Raw genomic sequence first — 16,098 nt, forward strand, 5'->3', positions numbered from 1 at the left:
GCTGCATCAGATCCCCGAGGTTAACCCCACTGTACCGGGAATAGGAGTGACTGGTATATAGTCCGCCCCATTAGATTTCACCTGAAAAAGAAGGCAAAACAGTGTTTTTACTACATGTAGCACAATGCAAAAAATTGATTAAACTGATTGTTATTGTTTAGTCTGAATTTTTTTTGTCTGTTATGTTCAATACTGAAGTTCACTATAATTATATTTCTGGAAACAAAGCAAAAATTTCATTTATCATGCGCAGTTGATAACATATTCTTTAAAATTCAAGTAAGACAGTGACACAGATTTAGGATTTATCTTAATTTAGAATGGTATCATTTGCATTGGTAAGAATTCTACTTAATCCTGAGTTTGATTATTGTCCTGGACAGACAAAATTCTATTTATTTACTTCCAACCCTCCGACGTCGTCTTGAAACAGTAGCGTAATGGATCCGTAGTCCGAATGTTGTCCACAGCGCAACTGCCCAGGCTTGACATCTTTGAATCCAATGATACGTCAACGAGTTTTATTAAACGATAATTTAATACTACGAAAACTTTATACAGAGAACTTTTCTTTTATCCATATGTTATTTGACGTCAAAGTTATTCAAGCAACAACTTTAAAAGAGAAAATGGACATTTATAACAACACTGTTGATCAAAATAAAGTAAATATACGTGTCTTTCATAAAAAAGTACTAGTATTTGAGGAAATTATCAATGCAAACGTGATTTTTTGCATGTTATTATTAGGTATCAATATGATTAAAGATCCGTCTTTTGGATGTGATGTGTGCTTAAACTGTCGGTGAATAATAGTTGGATCGAAGCGTTGTAGGACCTCCTTTACCCATTGCCCTATGACAATCTCGAAAGAAAGAATGTTCCTGATATAAAAGCAACACTGACAGAAATCAAGCAATTTTATGAAATTTCAATATACTTTTCCTTTTATTACACTTTGATCATAACGCACTTTTTTAACATTTGATAGGTTTGGAACATAATGATATTCTATAGGTTCTGTGTAACATGTACAAAATTAAATTTTGAGAGTATGATAAACTTTACGCATAAAATCATGCAAATATATAGAAAAATTATCTTGTTTTTGCATAAAGGTCAAGTCAAGGTCACTATCTTATTTGTCAACTTGATAAAAGTAAATTTAGTTATATCTGGTTGTGTCTGATTTTGTAGTCAATGGCCAATTTTCTTGAGTTGTGTCTGGTACTTTTTCTTAAAATGAACTATAATCAACCATTAAGTAATTTCTCAAAATTTTGTGTGATTTTATGTTATCCAATGTCAATCTTAAGGCTGACATTTTTTGGGTTATACAAAGGTGTTAAAGAAAAAAAGTTTACTCCAAAAACAACGTTATGTATGACGTTATGTACATGCGAATAATGGTACGAGGCAATTTTTGCTTCGATTGATGAAATCACTAGAAAATGTACTAGAATTGACATATCAACCTGAAATTGAGAGCGAGTGAACAGGGCTAACTTAACATGGTTCCTATATCTAATCAAAGTACTGACGGGAGTTGATTGTATCGATTTTTATTCATTTTAAAATCAACGATATGTTACTTTGCTTGGCAAGTAGTTTATAATCTGTCTTTGAATTACGCACATTTTTAGAATGAATTCTCGGACATTTCCGACAAGAATTTTGAGAAAAACCCCGTATGAATCGTGTTGTGTAATGATTAAAGATAGAATTGATTCCATCAAACTATGCATAAGTAATCGAAATATTCAAGAACTTGTATGGATCCAAGCAATAATGAACTCTAGTCTCGTTCAACAAGATGCTCGGCTGTCTCAGATAGGTAAAGTTAGCTACTAGTAACTGGCTACGAGAACTAAGAAAAGCTAGTTACTAGTAACTGGCTACGAGATTAAATAAAAGTTGGCTACTAGTAACTGGCTAAGAGAAGTAAGAAAAGCTAGCTACTAGTAACTGGCTACGAGATGAAAGAAACTTGGCTTCTAGTTACTTCTTACTGTCCATGTAAGAACACATACCAAGGATTTCTGTTTGTGTTCTTAAGATGTACATTGCACTATATCACTGCCAATTGTCAATAATATAGATTGTACAATGTATATATAGATTGAAGATATATGTCAGACATGCTAATATTAACATTCTGTCAAGTCATCCACATTACACTACGATACAATTACTCAGATATCTCTCTTTATGTAGTCAGCTACTTGTGCATTTCGTTACAAATATCTTTATTTTTTGTCTGTTTTATAAATAGCCAGTTACTAGTAGCTAGGTTTTCTTACTTCTCGTAGCCAGTTACTAGTAGCCAGTTACTAGTAGCTAACTTTACCTATCTGGCTGTCTCCGTTAATCTCCAACAAGCAAGAGCATGTGTACACCAGGTCACGTGATAGCTTGATGACGCGAGCTCTAATAGAATGACTCTCTGCTTGTCGGAGATTTACGGAGACAGCCGATGGTTGAACGAGACTTTATTGAACTCTGGCGTATGAATACATACGACTGCAAAAAAATATCTAAATTGTTCGTACTATTTAACATATGACTATTTTCAAGGTACTCATAAATTAGTTTCTTTAAAACCAATGCTTCAAGATACATTACATCGAATTTATCGATCATTTTCAAGAACTAAATCATGTCAGCGGTGATGGCTTGTCCAAACACTGTTTCACTTTCGGTTTGCCGGAGTAACTGCATAGGAGAGTTGATTAAAATCAACTCCCAATAAAAGCATACGTCATGTTAATAAATAGATTAAATAGACAGAAAATATACGCTCTGAAGTTAAAACTAGGTTCTTACGTCATGAGCTATATCATGAAACTACGGTCATGACTTCTTGAAGAGACCTCGAGAAACTGATCGCACATTAAATAATATCCAATATACTACCCCATCGATTACAAAAAGAGTAATTGGTTGCTTTATGAAAAAAAAATGTAAAATTGAGCATTATGGCCAGATTTTAAAGAGTACTATATTACGAAATTCTACCGGAACGCCAAAGATCTAGAAATGACGTCGCTAGCGTGCGGCTGCTATCTTTGCTTCACGCTCTACAAAATATATAATCTTCAAAAACATTTATCATAATGCATTTAGATTTTCAGATCTGAATTGAATTAGGCAGATATCTCAAAGCATAAGTTTTTGTCACTTTATGCGGATTTTCCAGGATTTTACCGCTTCTGTTACATTACCTTTGGATCAACCCTCTTATGACGTTGCCACACATTGAAGCTAATTCTTCGCTTGGGTCTCAGAAAAAAATAGTTTACAGCTTTTTTTAACCATCTTTATTTTTCAATCATCAAAGTATTTTATTTCTACATCATTTATACTACGCGAAACTGCACATTGCAATGTTTAACTTTAAACCACAATTTTTAATGTGACCACTACTTGTAGTTGCATGATTTGAACACTTGTACGGTAAAGCTTTTGCAAGAGTCTCGACAGTGGTTGTGGAAAAGAATATTTTTAATCATAAATTACCCACCTCCCTTCTAGAATCTCTAACTGGAATTTGTCTCCTTACGAACCCTCGGCATATCGTGCTATCAAAAGTCGGGATCTTTTTTTGTTCACGTGATCTCCCAACCTATTTATAAATCTGCCAAATGATGAAAGATGCCTTACTTTTAACATCACTAGTGCAGTATTGACAGCCTTCATATACATTGATATTTACACGTTGAAAGATGTTTTAATGCTCACTGTATTCAATCAATAGAAATATTGTTAAATGTTACATATAGATCGAATTCATTCGAAGAGTGAAAGACTGTGAGCGGTAAATCCTAAATCTATATGATCGAGTGAATGCCTCTGTTATATACTATCAGTTGTACTTGTTATTGCATGCTATATATATCATGAAGGTTAAAACAGAGAGATTAAGAAACAATGGGTTTTGAGCTATTCGTGTTATAAAGAGACACTCGTAGGAAAACATTGCCGATTAATATCAGATATGCTTTGCATTTTTGATTGTTCGAACAGTTTCAGTAAATCCAAAAGAAAATTCAAGAAAAAAAAATCCCTACTTTTGATAGCACGATATGCCAAGGATTCGTGAGGATCGGTGTTGATCAGAAACCCTTGGCTATCGAAGACGACAATAATACCGGGCCCTATTTTTCTTTTCACATATATCCAATTATAAGCTATTCACACAATGATCATCTGAGCCTAACCAAAGACGACATAAAAAGAGAATATCTTACTTGTGGTAAAAAGGCCTATACGCACCAAGGTTTATATATATATATATATATATATATATATATATATATATATATATATATATATATATATATATACATGTATATATATATATATATATATATATATATATATATATATATATATACACACACACATGTATATGCTAAATTATATTTATATAGGTTTATATTATAAATTGATATATAAATTTACGTTTGAGCATTAAGCATGATTAATATGTAACAGCAAGGCGATGGTTCAGATAATCGATGCTGGAGATTTCCTCATACTTCCCGGAACCGTCCAAACACTTAATGATGACGTCATCATCAGGATAAAGAAAGAATGCAATGGATTGTCTCCCTTTGCTCAGCATCACTTCTCTCTCGGGAATTAGTACGCGGTGTTTCTGTAAAAAAAGATTTATATCAAACATTAAGGACGTTGGATCCTGCGATCAAAAGTCTCTAAGTTTTTTTCTAAAGTATTTTTTTAACATCTACACACATATCTAAACCAAAATTCAAAACAAAATGTTGGGGTCTATATGCTCCTTTCGGTGCTTCGGTGTATTTAATATGACCTTTCTGCACTGAAAGTGCAAATTGCACATAAATCGCTTTTCACTCTATAATTTTTTATCGAAATGAAGCATGATATCACAAACAAATTTACATTATTTAGAATTAATAAAATTGAAATTACCATAATGAAAAAGTATGCAATTTCTTCACCTTATTGATATTTTGATCTTTTTGCACTGAAAAAATACTATTTTTATTCATAAACAATTCAACATGCAATTAAATAATTTAAGAGTCTCAAACTTTTTCTCAAATTATGACAGACTTGTCAAAAGAAACTTAGATATTCAGAAAATAAAACCAAAAGTATAGGTCTATAATGTAAATTTTGAGATATGGCATGAAATAAGCTAATTTTAGGGGAAAATTGGAGTTGATTTTTTCTTTACTTTTATAAAATATCACTTAAACATGCCAATATATGTCGATAGAAATATTGAAATATTGTTGAAATAAGTTTTTTGAAACACACGAAGATATCTCAACGCATAAACTATCTGAAAATTTGGTCTGCACGGAAAATAAGAAAGCTAAAATAACGGTTCTCCAAAACAACTGAGTTATGAAAAATGTTCATTTTCTTCTTAAAAACCTTCCGCCACAAAATATAGTCCCTTACTACACTCTCTAAATATGAAATATTTCCTTCACTATTTTATTCAATATATTTTATTTGGCATTGTAAAAAAGGAATTTACAAGTAGAATTCATATATGACACAGAATTTCCAGACTAGATGTGACCCAAAATAGCTACCCAAAATCAAAGGATCGAACCTCTTTAAATGAAACGAGATTTTAGAAATTGGAGTTAATTTAAGAACCACAAAATCAGTAAGAGTTTTTTTTTACCGTGGCCACCAGTTTATCAGCCGTCCATCGCTGCATTAGGTCCCCAAGGTTTACCAGCACTGTACCGGGAATAGGAGTGGCTGGTACATAGTCCGCCCCAACAGGTTTTACCTTAGACAATGCAAATTCAACATTTTCTAATTATCGGCACCTTTTATTGTAAATAAAAACATATTTACTGTAATTGTTACTTTCTTTTGTAGACAAATATTCGTTTATGTCATGGAGTGTGCACTTTGGTGTTAATATCACGTTCCTTCATATGACAAGAAATGAATGCATTTATATTGAGATGCACTTTGAAGAAAAGGAAGATTTAAAGATTAACAGAATAAATCGTTAACGGTTATGGCGCTTAAACATTATAAATATCATATGCGACAAAACACTTAAAAATATATGGAACGCCAAATTAACATATATTCAAATATTTGTACCTATCTTCAAATAATTGTACCTATCTTCAATTAATTGTACCTATCTTCATATCATTGAAGAGAGGTAAATTGAATTAAAGATAGGTACAATTATTTTAAGATAGGTACAATTGAATTGAAGATAGGTGTAAATAATTATACCTATCTCTAAATAATTATACCTAGGTACAAATGAATTATACCTATCTTCAATTCAATTAAAGATAGGTTCAACTGAATTATACCTATCTCTAATTCATCTGAAGATAGGTAAAATTAATTTAAAGATAGGTACAATTGATTTGAAGATAGGTTCAAATCAGACATATCCACAAAGGATTTGAAGATAGGTACAATTCAATTATACCTAGGTTCAATTCGTTTTGTGTATTGTTGAAAATAATGAACGCTCCCTTGAAGACATTTCAACATGGAGGGAAACGAGGGAAGCACCAACAACGAATATATATATATATATATATATATATATATATATATATATATATATATATATATATATATATATATATATATATATATATATATATATATATTGCATAGCACCCTAACGCCGTCACTTTCGGGAAACTCCTCGCCGGTTGAAATCAAGTGCGATTATGACGTCATTTTTTGCATGCCAAAAATCTTCAATCAAATGTCAACAATTTACAACGGTTAAATTTTAGAATGTGTTCAAACATAACAAAATTACACCCAATTTATTTTATGCAACAATAATTGCTTGAAATCAGCTAACACCTTTTTACGGTTGCACTAAAATAACGATATTTCTGACATGCGGGCCGTTTTGATTATTTACTGTGGTCAGTCATTTTAAGAGAGGTCAAGATGAAACATTCACATGTAATTTATTTTTAATAAGGTTATTAATACATTCTTTTTCAGTCCGCAATAGCGTTTATGCACTCCACTGATGATAACGTCAAATCGCCCATGCCTTAATTTTTGCTTTAGACAGGGTTACAGATATATGCGATATGTCGGTAATTATAGAATATGCTACATTTATTAAAAATGTAATAAATAAATAATGTAATCATTAATATATTCATTATTGAAATGATATTTTTGAAACATGTAAGGACAGAAATCAAACGACATCCATACATTCTGAAAAGGTCATTGTGATTGTTGTTACAAGGACCAATTTTTTTTATTCTGGCGATCATTTCACTTTGCTGAAATGATATACAATTTAAATTGTATACACCGATTTTATTTATTCTAACTTGGCCTAGATACAAGTTGAGTTTAAACTAAATTGTTAATGTGTCTTCATTCCTGGCGTATCATAGATCATGTGGGTGACGGAGTTAGGTTCATAAGTTATGATAGCACGTGTGATAAACGTCGTATTCAGAGGGTTTATTTGAATAATAATGAAAATATTTTTGTAAATAATTTTATAAGTTATAACGTTTCATGTTATATTTAGTGATTGCAAATGATAAAAACCGCAAAAAATAATTTGCAGAGAAACGCAGACTGTTTTCTGCTTATGGTGACTGAGTTTGGGTACTTGGGGATATATATTTGCAAAAGGCATCTTTTAATTATTAAAATATACATGTATATCAATAAGTAAGCCAAAAACATGTATACCCGAATACCCCAAAAGTGATGGAGTTAGGGTAGTGACGTAGTTAGGGTTACTATATACCTAAATAAAAAACTGGCTTTATTTTTCTCCATAATTTTATCAAAGAATGTATAAATCAGTTGATAATCACTCTATTTATTAAAGCGGGGTAACAAACATTATGATTATTATTTTCGCGCCAGTTGTGACGTAACGGAAATGACGTACTATACAGGGAGTATTCATTTTTGCCAATATTTTAGTAATATTGAAGATAGGTTCAATTCAATTGTACCTATCTTTAATTCAATTGTACCTATCTTTAATTCATTGCATTTGTACCTATCTTCAAATCAATTGTACCTATCTTCAAATGAATTAAAGATAGGTATAATTGAATTGTACCTATCTCTAATTCAATTTGAAGATAGGTACAATTGAATTGAAGAGAGGTACAATTGAATCGAAGATAGGTACAATTGAATTGAAGATAGGTACAATTATTTGAAGATAGGTACAAATATTTGAATATATGTTAATTTGGCGTTCCATAGAAATAAAACTTCAAAATTCAAGGTGCTCATAAACCATAGCAAAGGGGTCTTGATAATGACGATTTCACTTTCTGCATTTGACCCCAAAATACTTACCTCCAGTCCCCCGACATCGTCTTGGAACAGTAACGTAATGGACCCGTAGTCCGAGTGTTCCCCACAACGCGCCTGTCCTGGCTTGACCTCTTTAAATAACAAAAGAGTCGTAATACTTGTACAATTAATATAATGAATAAAAAAACGTAAACTGCATGGGTTGGTAATGCTATATTTTGATATCGGTAGATAAAAGGATAAGACCTTATTGATGGTTTTGATATCCATGTATACCGTATAATGATATTGGATTATCTTACCTTTGATCCCAGTGTATATTGTTGTTTAAATATCATACCTTTTGATATTAGTATTTGATAATGATTATCAAACCTTTTGTTTTCGGTTTATAATGATGTTAAATTACCATTTCTTTTAATATCGGTGTATATCATATACCAACAAGTGTATCAACCCTGATACACGTGCTCTGGACTAGGTTAGACAGCAAGCGGATGCTAAGGCTGTATCGCCCTCAGTGCAATATTTCTCTGTCACAGTCCGTCGTTAAGGGGGTGTATTGCCCTAGCTTCCCGTAAATTCCCCAATACTTCTGTGATATTTGATATATGATTGCGAATGGATTACCATACGTAATGGATATATGCCGAAAACAATTCTGTATGAAAAAAATATCAGACAATTTGGGCCGAGAACTATTTGTTTTTCATACAGAGGTGTTTGAGGCATATATCGTACTTAAAACATTATACAGTTGTTGACTGGGGTAGAGGGCAACAGTTGATCTGTCGGACCGGCTCACAAACTGTTGCCCAAGGCCGAAGGGTAATCATACCTTTTGATATCGGTGGATAATGATGGTGGGTTATCATACCTGATGATAACTGTGGATAATGATGGTGGATTATCATACCTTTTGGTAACTAAGGATAATGATGGTGGGTTATCATACCTTTTGGTAACTGTGGATAATGATGGTGGGTTATACCTTATGATAACTGTGGATAATGATGGTTGGTTATCATACCTTATAATAACTTAGGATAATGATGGTGGGTTATCATACCTTATGATAACTGTGGATAATGATGGTGGGTTATCATACCATTTGGTAACTTGGATAATGATGGTTGGTTATCATACATTTTGATTACTGTGGATAATGATGGTGGGTTATTATACCTTTCGATAACTGTGGATAATGATGGTGGGTTATCATACCTTTTGATAACTATGGATAATGATGGTGGGTTATCATACCTTTTGGTAACTTGGATAATGATGGTTGGTTATCATACATTTTGATTACTGTGGATAATGATGGTGGGTTATCATACCTTTCGATAACTGTGGATAATGATGGTGGGTTATCATACCTTTTGATAACTATGGATAATGATGGTGGGTTATCATACCTTATGATTACTGTGGATAATGATGGTGGGTTTTCATACCTTTTGATAACTGTGGATAATGATGATGGGTTATCATACATTTTGATTACTGTGGATAATGATGGTGGGTTATCATACCTTATGATAACTGTGGATAATGATGGTGGGTTATCATACCTTTTGATAACTGTGGATAATGATGGTGGGTTTTCATACCTTTTGATAACTGTTGATAGTGATGGTGGGTTATCATACCTTTTGATAACTGTTGATAGTGATGGTGGGTTACCATACCTCTTGATATCGGTTTATTATAGTGAGGTTGGATTTTCGTACCTTTTGATATTGGTAGGCAATGATGTTGGATTAATATACCTTTTGATATCGGTGTATAATGCTGTTGGATTATCATACCTTTTGATATCGGTGGATAATACAAAGATCGCAGTATCGTGGGGTTACCCTTTTTGCCAACATTCTTGTGACAGTCCCGGATGAAACTTTGATCCTAACGACATAAAATTGTTTCTTTCTAAATACATACAAAATTTGTCATTAGTCTACCAGCTGTTATACAATATTATAGAACATTAGAATTTGTTTTCAGATTTACTGTTTTGTTTCCAAATATACTTTTATATTAGTATTTTGAACAATATTTTAGTTTTAAGTGATTTCTTAATATGAAATTTGATTGTACACGAGTATCTGTTTTATTAATGAGATATTTCGCAAATGTATTTTCTATTTTCACCCTAAAACCCCTTTCTTTATATTGGGACAGGGAAGCATTTTCAAAGTATTATTTATTTAAAATGAAAACCTTATGTATTCTTTAATCCAAAAGGTGCAACAATATGTATTCTTCTGTTTTTTATTAAGATAAGTACGGTTTAAACTAGCCCAGTATTCTTTGAATACAGTTATCCCAAATTAAAACCAAGCTTGGCATATCTGAATGGCAATAATTATGAGTATGTCTACTATACTTTTTTACATTCTCTCAAAAAGTGGAGGGGCACTCTATGATATTTCTATATTTTGATTTTAAGAAAAAGTTTGGCTGCAACAAAAATGTATGCCACCCCAAGGCTAAGTACGTCAGGTATCATAATTGTCGATTAGATTCCGATTTATAATTTTCACATATGATTTTAAGAAATTATTATTATTCAAGATATAGTCAAATGATTATAACTAACTTTTATAATCCGACCAAAATTATCACAAATACGAAGAAAAATACAATGTAGTTTAGAGCTTAGCTTGCAAGGGGTTAAAATAAATTCTGTCTTCAGGTTCAACAAATCAACTGTTTAATATTTGAGCACTATAAAACAAACTTACAATGTTAAGACCAACCGATATTAAATCCAGGATTCTGTTTCCTAATTCATGAGCACTGGTAAACAAAGACTTGAATACATCGTAGAAGTTTGGAACAATATCAACGGGTGTGAACTAAATCAAGGAAAGTACATATCAATGTAATAATAGATGATCTGTAATGTTTCCAAAAATTATAATGTCATATACTAATTTCATTTCCTTTGTTTGGAATATACTTGAAATAAATTAGAAAAGACAAAGAAAACGGTATTCTTATATAGTGAAAGTAAACCTTCGACAAGCTAGCCAGACTTACATGTTCATCATCGATAGTCATATTGTAAGCTTCTTTCAAATCTGCGGATGGTCGCTCTGGATTTGAACTAAAAGTACATGTAAATGATAGTTGATATTGTAAACCTTGTATTTTATGTGGGTGTTATTGACAGCTTCAACTTGTTGTAGGCCACAAATCATATTTGGAAATTCCACTGCGTCTTGTGTGCCAACAATGGACTAAAACTCCACTCCGGCATTTGTGACAGTCATATTCATATTAGGCACAGAAACTTATCAGAAATGTAATTGAAAACGAACAAAGAAACTACTTGATAGATATATAATTTTCTATATATAATATAATATAACTTTCTAAAATCAAAATATTTAAAAAGGATTACTTTTCCCTTTCCAAAGACACTTATCCGTGATTCGAACCGGCTGGTCGAGTGTATTCCTGTTTTACTTCCACTGGTTTATCGAAGAAAGTTTTTGATGTGGAAAAGACCTCTTCTACCTGTAATTATTATTCATTTACATACTAAGTATTACCAGAATTGTATTCTGTTTTCTCCGAAAGTAAAATATATATATATATATATATATATGGTAACGACCATCCAATAGGGGCATGATCACATTTTGATTTGAAAAAAACTAGATACAAGCCACAGAGCATGCCATTTTGTTTAAGGTCAGACGGGACCCATCTTTTATTTTTTTTTATATTGCTCTTATTTTGATCTGATTATGTTCCGTTTTTAGTGTTTAAATGCTTTGATTTAAATACATGATAACTAATAATTCTTACGATAGCCAGAAAAAATCAGTTGTCGAATTACTCAGCCTTTTTTCCATTTTTGTCGGCCAATCATTAAGAAAAACTAGATACAAGCCACAGAGCATTATTTTTTGTTTAAAATATGGATTTTTCAGCAAGTTCTTTGTAAAAAGAACTTTGTACAATATTTCAATATATATATATATATATATATATATATATATATATATATATATATATATATATATATATATATATATATATATATATATATATATATAAATATAGATATAGATAGATATATAGATATATAGATATAGATATATAGATATATATATCGTACTCAAGCTTACAATGTTTTGATGTATTCCATGGTTTTTCAGATACACGAATCCAAACGTGGTAAAAGCCTTACAAAGTTCATCTGCGAGCTCTTGGAGAACTTTGGGGTCCACTTCGTGTTCTGGTACAGACAAAGAATATGGCGCAAAATCTATTACGGGTATAGCCGCCATTTTTTCCAAGCAGTGAGTACTTATAGTTTGGTGCTGAAGGACCTCATGAGATGTCCTACCTAAACTTTTACAATTTTATTACAATAAACGATAACGAAATACCAGTGGTCACAAGCATGCTGTCAATGACCTTACATGCTTAAAGTAAGTTGCATGTTATACACACAAAGGAAGGTTCGCGATCAACTAGGTTATTTTTCTGAATTCTTTAACGTTTAATTATGGAGATGTATAGACAGTCATACAAACGTTGTGTATGAAAAAAGTATAATCATGCTACGAATTTTAATTAGTTGAATCATGAATCATGAATCAGAAATATGGTGAGTAAACTGACAGGTTGTATAAATTTATACTAAGATGGATGTATTTTACAGCTGAGCCATAAAAAATGATTTTGATCATTGCCTTATTTTCTTCTCACATATTTTTGCAGTTAAGTTTAAGGACTACGGACTTAATTCAAGATTTCGCACCTCTGCGCAGAAATTCGCGCATACGTTATGAATATGACTGTCGTAATTACGTACATCAGAGTTAGAGAGAATAGTAAAATTTTCATTCTACAAACATAATTTGTGATGCCAAAATATTTTTAGTAGAGAATGATAAAAAAACAAGTCAGAATTTTCTCTGTTTGCGTCAAGACCATTTTATTTCTACGGTTTATAAAATCCTTAAACGCCCAAAGGCAGTTTATAGTGTTATTATCTGGTAGATATTGAGGTTATATCTTAACCTAACCATATTTAGGTATATAACAGTTATTGTATCGTCAGGCAATAATTTATTGTGTCCTTTTTCAATCATATTTCTGAAGAAAAGTGAACTTTGACACAATCCCTCAAAAGGTCGATAACCCACTATTTTTTTCTGTTCGTCGATAAGCTAACTGACTTCTTACTATTACAATTCAATAAGAGTAAAACATCCATTGTAGAATTTTTAAAGCATCAGTTTTTATACACACCCCAGAAAATTCCTAATACTTTCTAATTCTAATATATCTGAATATTTTTGTACCCAATTTTTGAAACACCTCCAGTAGAATAAGAAAGTCGGCGTTAATATAATTTTTTTTATTGATTTTCACTCGCCATTAACCGATTAACATTATATAAAAATTTGAATAAAAAATATATTGTGGAAATGAATTGGGTCCGCCGTCCTTAAATAAATTAAGCGTCTCATACTCTTTAAGATATGTTTAGTTAAAAAAAAAGATTCGACTGACGTATTTGTTTGTATTCGTGAATTGTGAATGTTGGAGCTTATCTAATGTTAATACGGACATTGTTTTGTTTTAAGGGAAAGCATTAAAGCTAATTCTTTGTTTGGGTCACAAAAAATAAAGAATTTACAGTTTTTTACAACATTTATTCTTGATCACTGCTTCCATATCAATATCACAAAATATAACTACCATATATTATTACATACATGTATATAGGACTTTGCGTTAATGTTAAACTTGGAACCACCATTTTAATGTGACCACCTCCTGACTCGTGGTGGCTTGATTTGAACATCTGTAGGTGAATTATTTTGCAAATGTCCTTATAATGTTTCTTGACATTTAACCATATATACACAATCATAATCATATGGGTATATTTGATATGCACATCTACTTTTGAAAATTCAACATGATCAATATGTAACAGCAAAGCGCATGTTGAGATAATCGATGCTGGAGATTTCCTCATACTTCCCAGAACCGTCCAAACACTTAATGATGACGTCATCATCAGGATGAATGAAGAACGCGATGGATTGTCTCCCCTTACTCAGCATCACTTCTTCCTCGGGAATTAGTACGCGGTGTTTCTGTATAAAAGATTTATATCAAACATTAAATGAAACGAGATTTATTTGTGAATCATACAACAATCGGTAAGAGTTGTTTTTGAGAGTTGATTTTAATCAACTCTCCTATGCACTTAGTCGGGCAAAGCGAAAATGAAACAGTTTTTGGACCTAAGCACAAATCAATACCGCTGACAACACTTAGTTCTTGAAAAATAATCGATAAATTCGATGCTATGTATTCTGAAGCATTGTTTCTCAAGAAAACTTATTTATTAATACCATGAAAATAATAAAATTTTAAATTGTATTAACAGTTTAGATATTTTTTAAAGTCGTATGTATTCATACGCTAGAGTTCAATGCAGTCTCGTTCAACCAGACGCTTGGCTGTCTCCGTTAATATCCAACAAAACTCTTGAGTCTCTCTTGCTCGTCGGAGTTAAAGGAGAGAGTCGAGCGTTTGTTTGAACAAGACAAGAGTTCAATCTTGCCTGGATCCATACAATTTCTCAGAAATATTTCGATTACTGATACTACCTGCCACGCAAAATCACATATCGTTGATTTTGAATAAATGATAATCGATAAAATCAACTCCCGTCAGTACTTCAGTACTTTGATTTTTTACCGTTGCCACCAGTTTATCTGCCGTCCATCGCTGCATCAGGTCCCCAAGGTTTACCAGCACTGTACCGGGGATAGGAGTGGCTGGTATATAGTCCGCCCCAACAGGTTTTACCTTAGACAATACAAATTCAACATTTTGTAATTATCGGCACCTTTCATTGTAATTCAGGTCATGATTTACTACAGTTGTTTCTCTTTGTTATGGACAAAATTAGCAATTCACGTCTTAAACAATGTGATTTGGTTTTGATTTTAAGTTCCTTATATGACAAATAATGATTAATGATAGAGGTACTGTGAAGAAAACTAAGTTTCACTGCTCAACTTAATAAGTCGTTCTGGTGGTAGAATATCATGAATATAATATCATATGCGATAAAACACCTAGAAACAAAACTTCAAACCTCAAGGTGTTCACTAACAATCATAAGGGTCTTGTTATTAACAATTTCATTACCTGCATTAGATCCAGGCTTGGGGTAATGCTAAATGTAATGGTAATGCATTGCAATGCATTAAATGTTTTCAAAGTAATGCTAGTAATGTGTAATGCCACAAAATTAGCATTACAAGTAATGGTAATGTAATTCATTACTTTCCAAAATTTAGTGTAATGCTGGCATTACATGGCATAACTATGCTTATTTATGCATGTTCACTTTAAAAAATGTGATAAATAAATGAATAGCTGAAATTGTATCTGATTAAAATTATTTTAAAGTAGAAAACAATAATTCTTGAGATAAAAATGTTCTTCAGATAAAAATGTTTTAGTTGTATTATAAAAAAAGATTTTTAAAAAGTTCATTTTATTTCTTGATATAACAACACAATTCCATAACATTTTTAAGAGTGTTGTTATTAAGAGTTTGAAATCATTTAACAATTTTCTCCAATTAATTTTCACTTCAATTAAGAAGGTGTCAACAACACACAATTCCCTCAGGATAATCTAAGTATCAAAACAATCTATTGTTATAAGAAGCACTGAAAACCCCAATACCCTTCCCTTGGCTATGTTCCAATGGAAAAAAGGACAGACATGCACCTTTAA

At 31.8% G+C, this 16,098-nt stretch overlaps 2 protein-coding genes across 2 annotated transcripts in view; both read right to left on the bottom strand.

The window, feature by feature from the left end:
* Positions 1-16,098, bottom strand: part of LOC128178741 (contactin-like) — a 51,705-nt gene that overhangs the window by 26,273 nt on the left and 9,334 nt on the right. The window contains exons 8-9 of the mRNA XM_052846053.1: positions 14,266-14,435; positions 3,418-3,485 (exon numbers count right to left, since the gene is read on the bottom strand). Of these exons, the coding sequence (XP_052702013.1) occupies positions 3,418-3,485; positions 14,266-14,435 (238 nt within the window). The remainder of the gene's footprint in view (positions 1-3,417; positions 3,486-14,265; positions 14,436-16,098) is intronic.
* On the bottom strand, positions 4,427-12,608 carry LOC128178727 (uncharacterized). Its single transcript, XM_052846030.1, is given in 8 exon segments — positions 4,427-4,657; positions 5,684-5,794; positions 8,350-8,438; positions 10,119-10,212; positions 11,052-11,165; positions 11,350-11,416; positions 11,714-11,829; positions 12,447-12,608. Coding segments are annotated over 8 exon segments (930 nt in total). The 3' UTR covers positions 4,427-4,480.

The sequence above is a fragment of the Crassostrea angulata genome, chromosome 1 (assembly GCF_025612915.1).
Source record: "Crassostrea angulata isolate pt1a10 chromosome 1, ASM2561291v2, whole genome shotgun sequence".
NCBI lineage: Eukaryota > Metazoa > Mollusca > Bivalvia > Ostreida > Ostreidae > Magallana > Magallana angulata.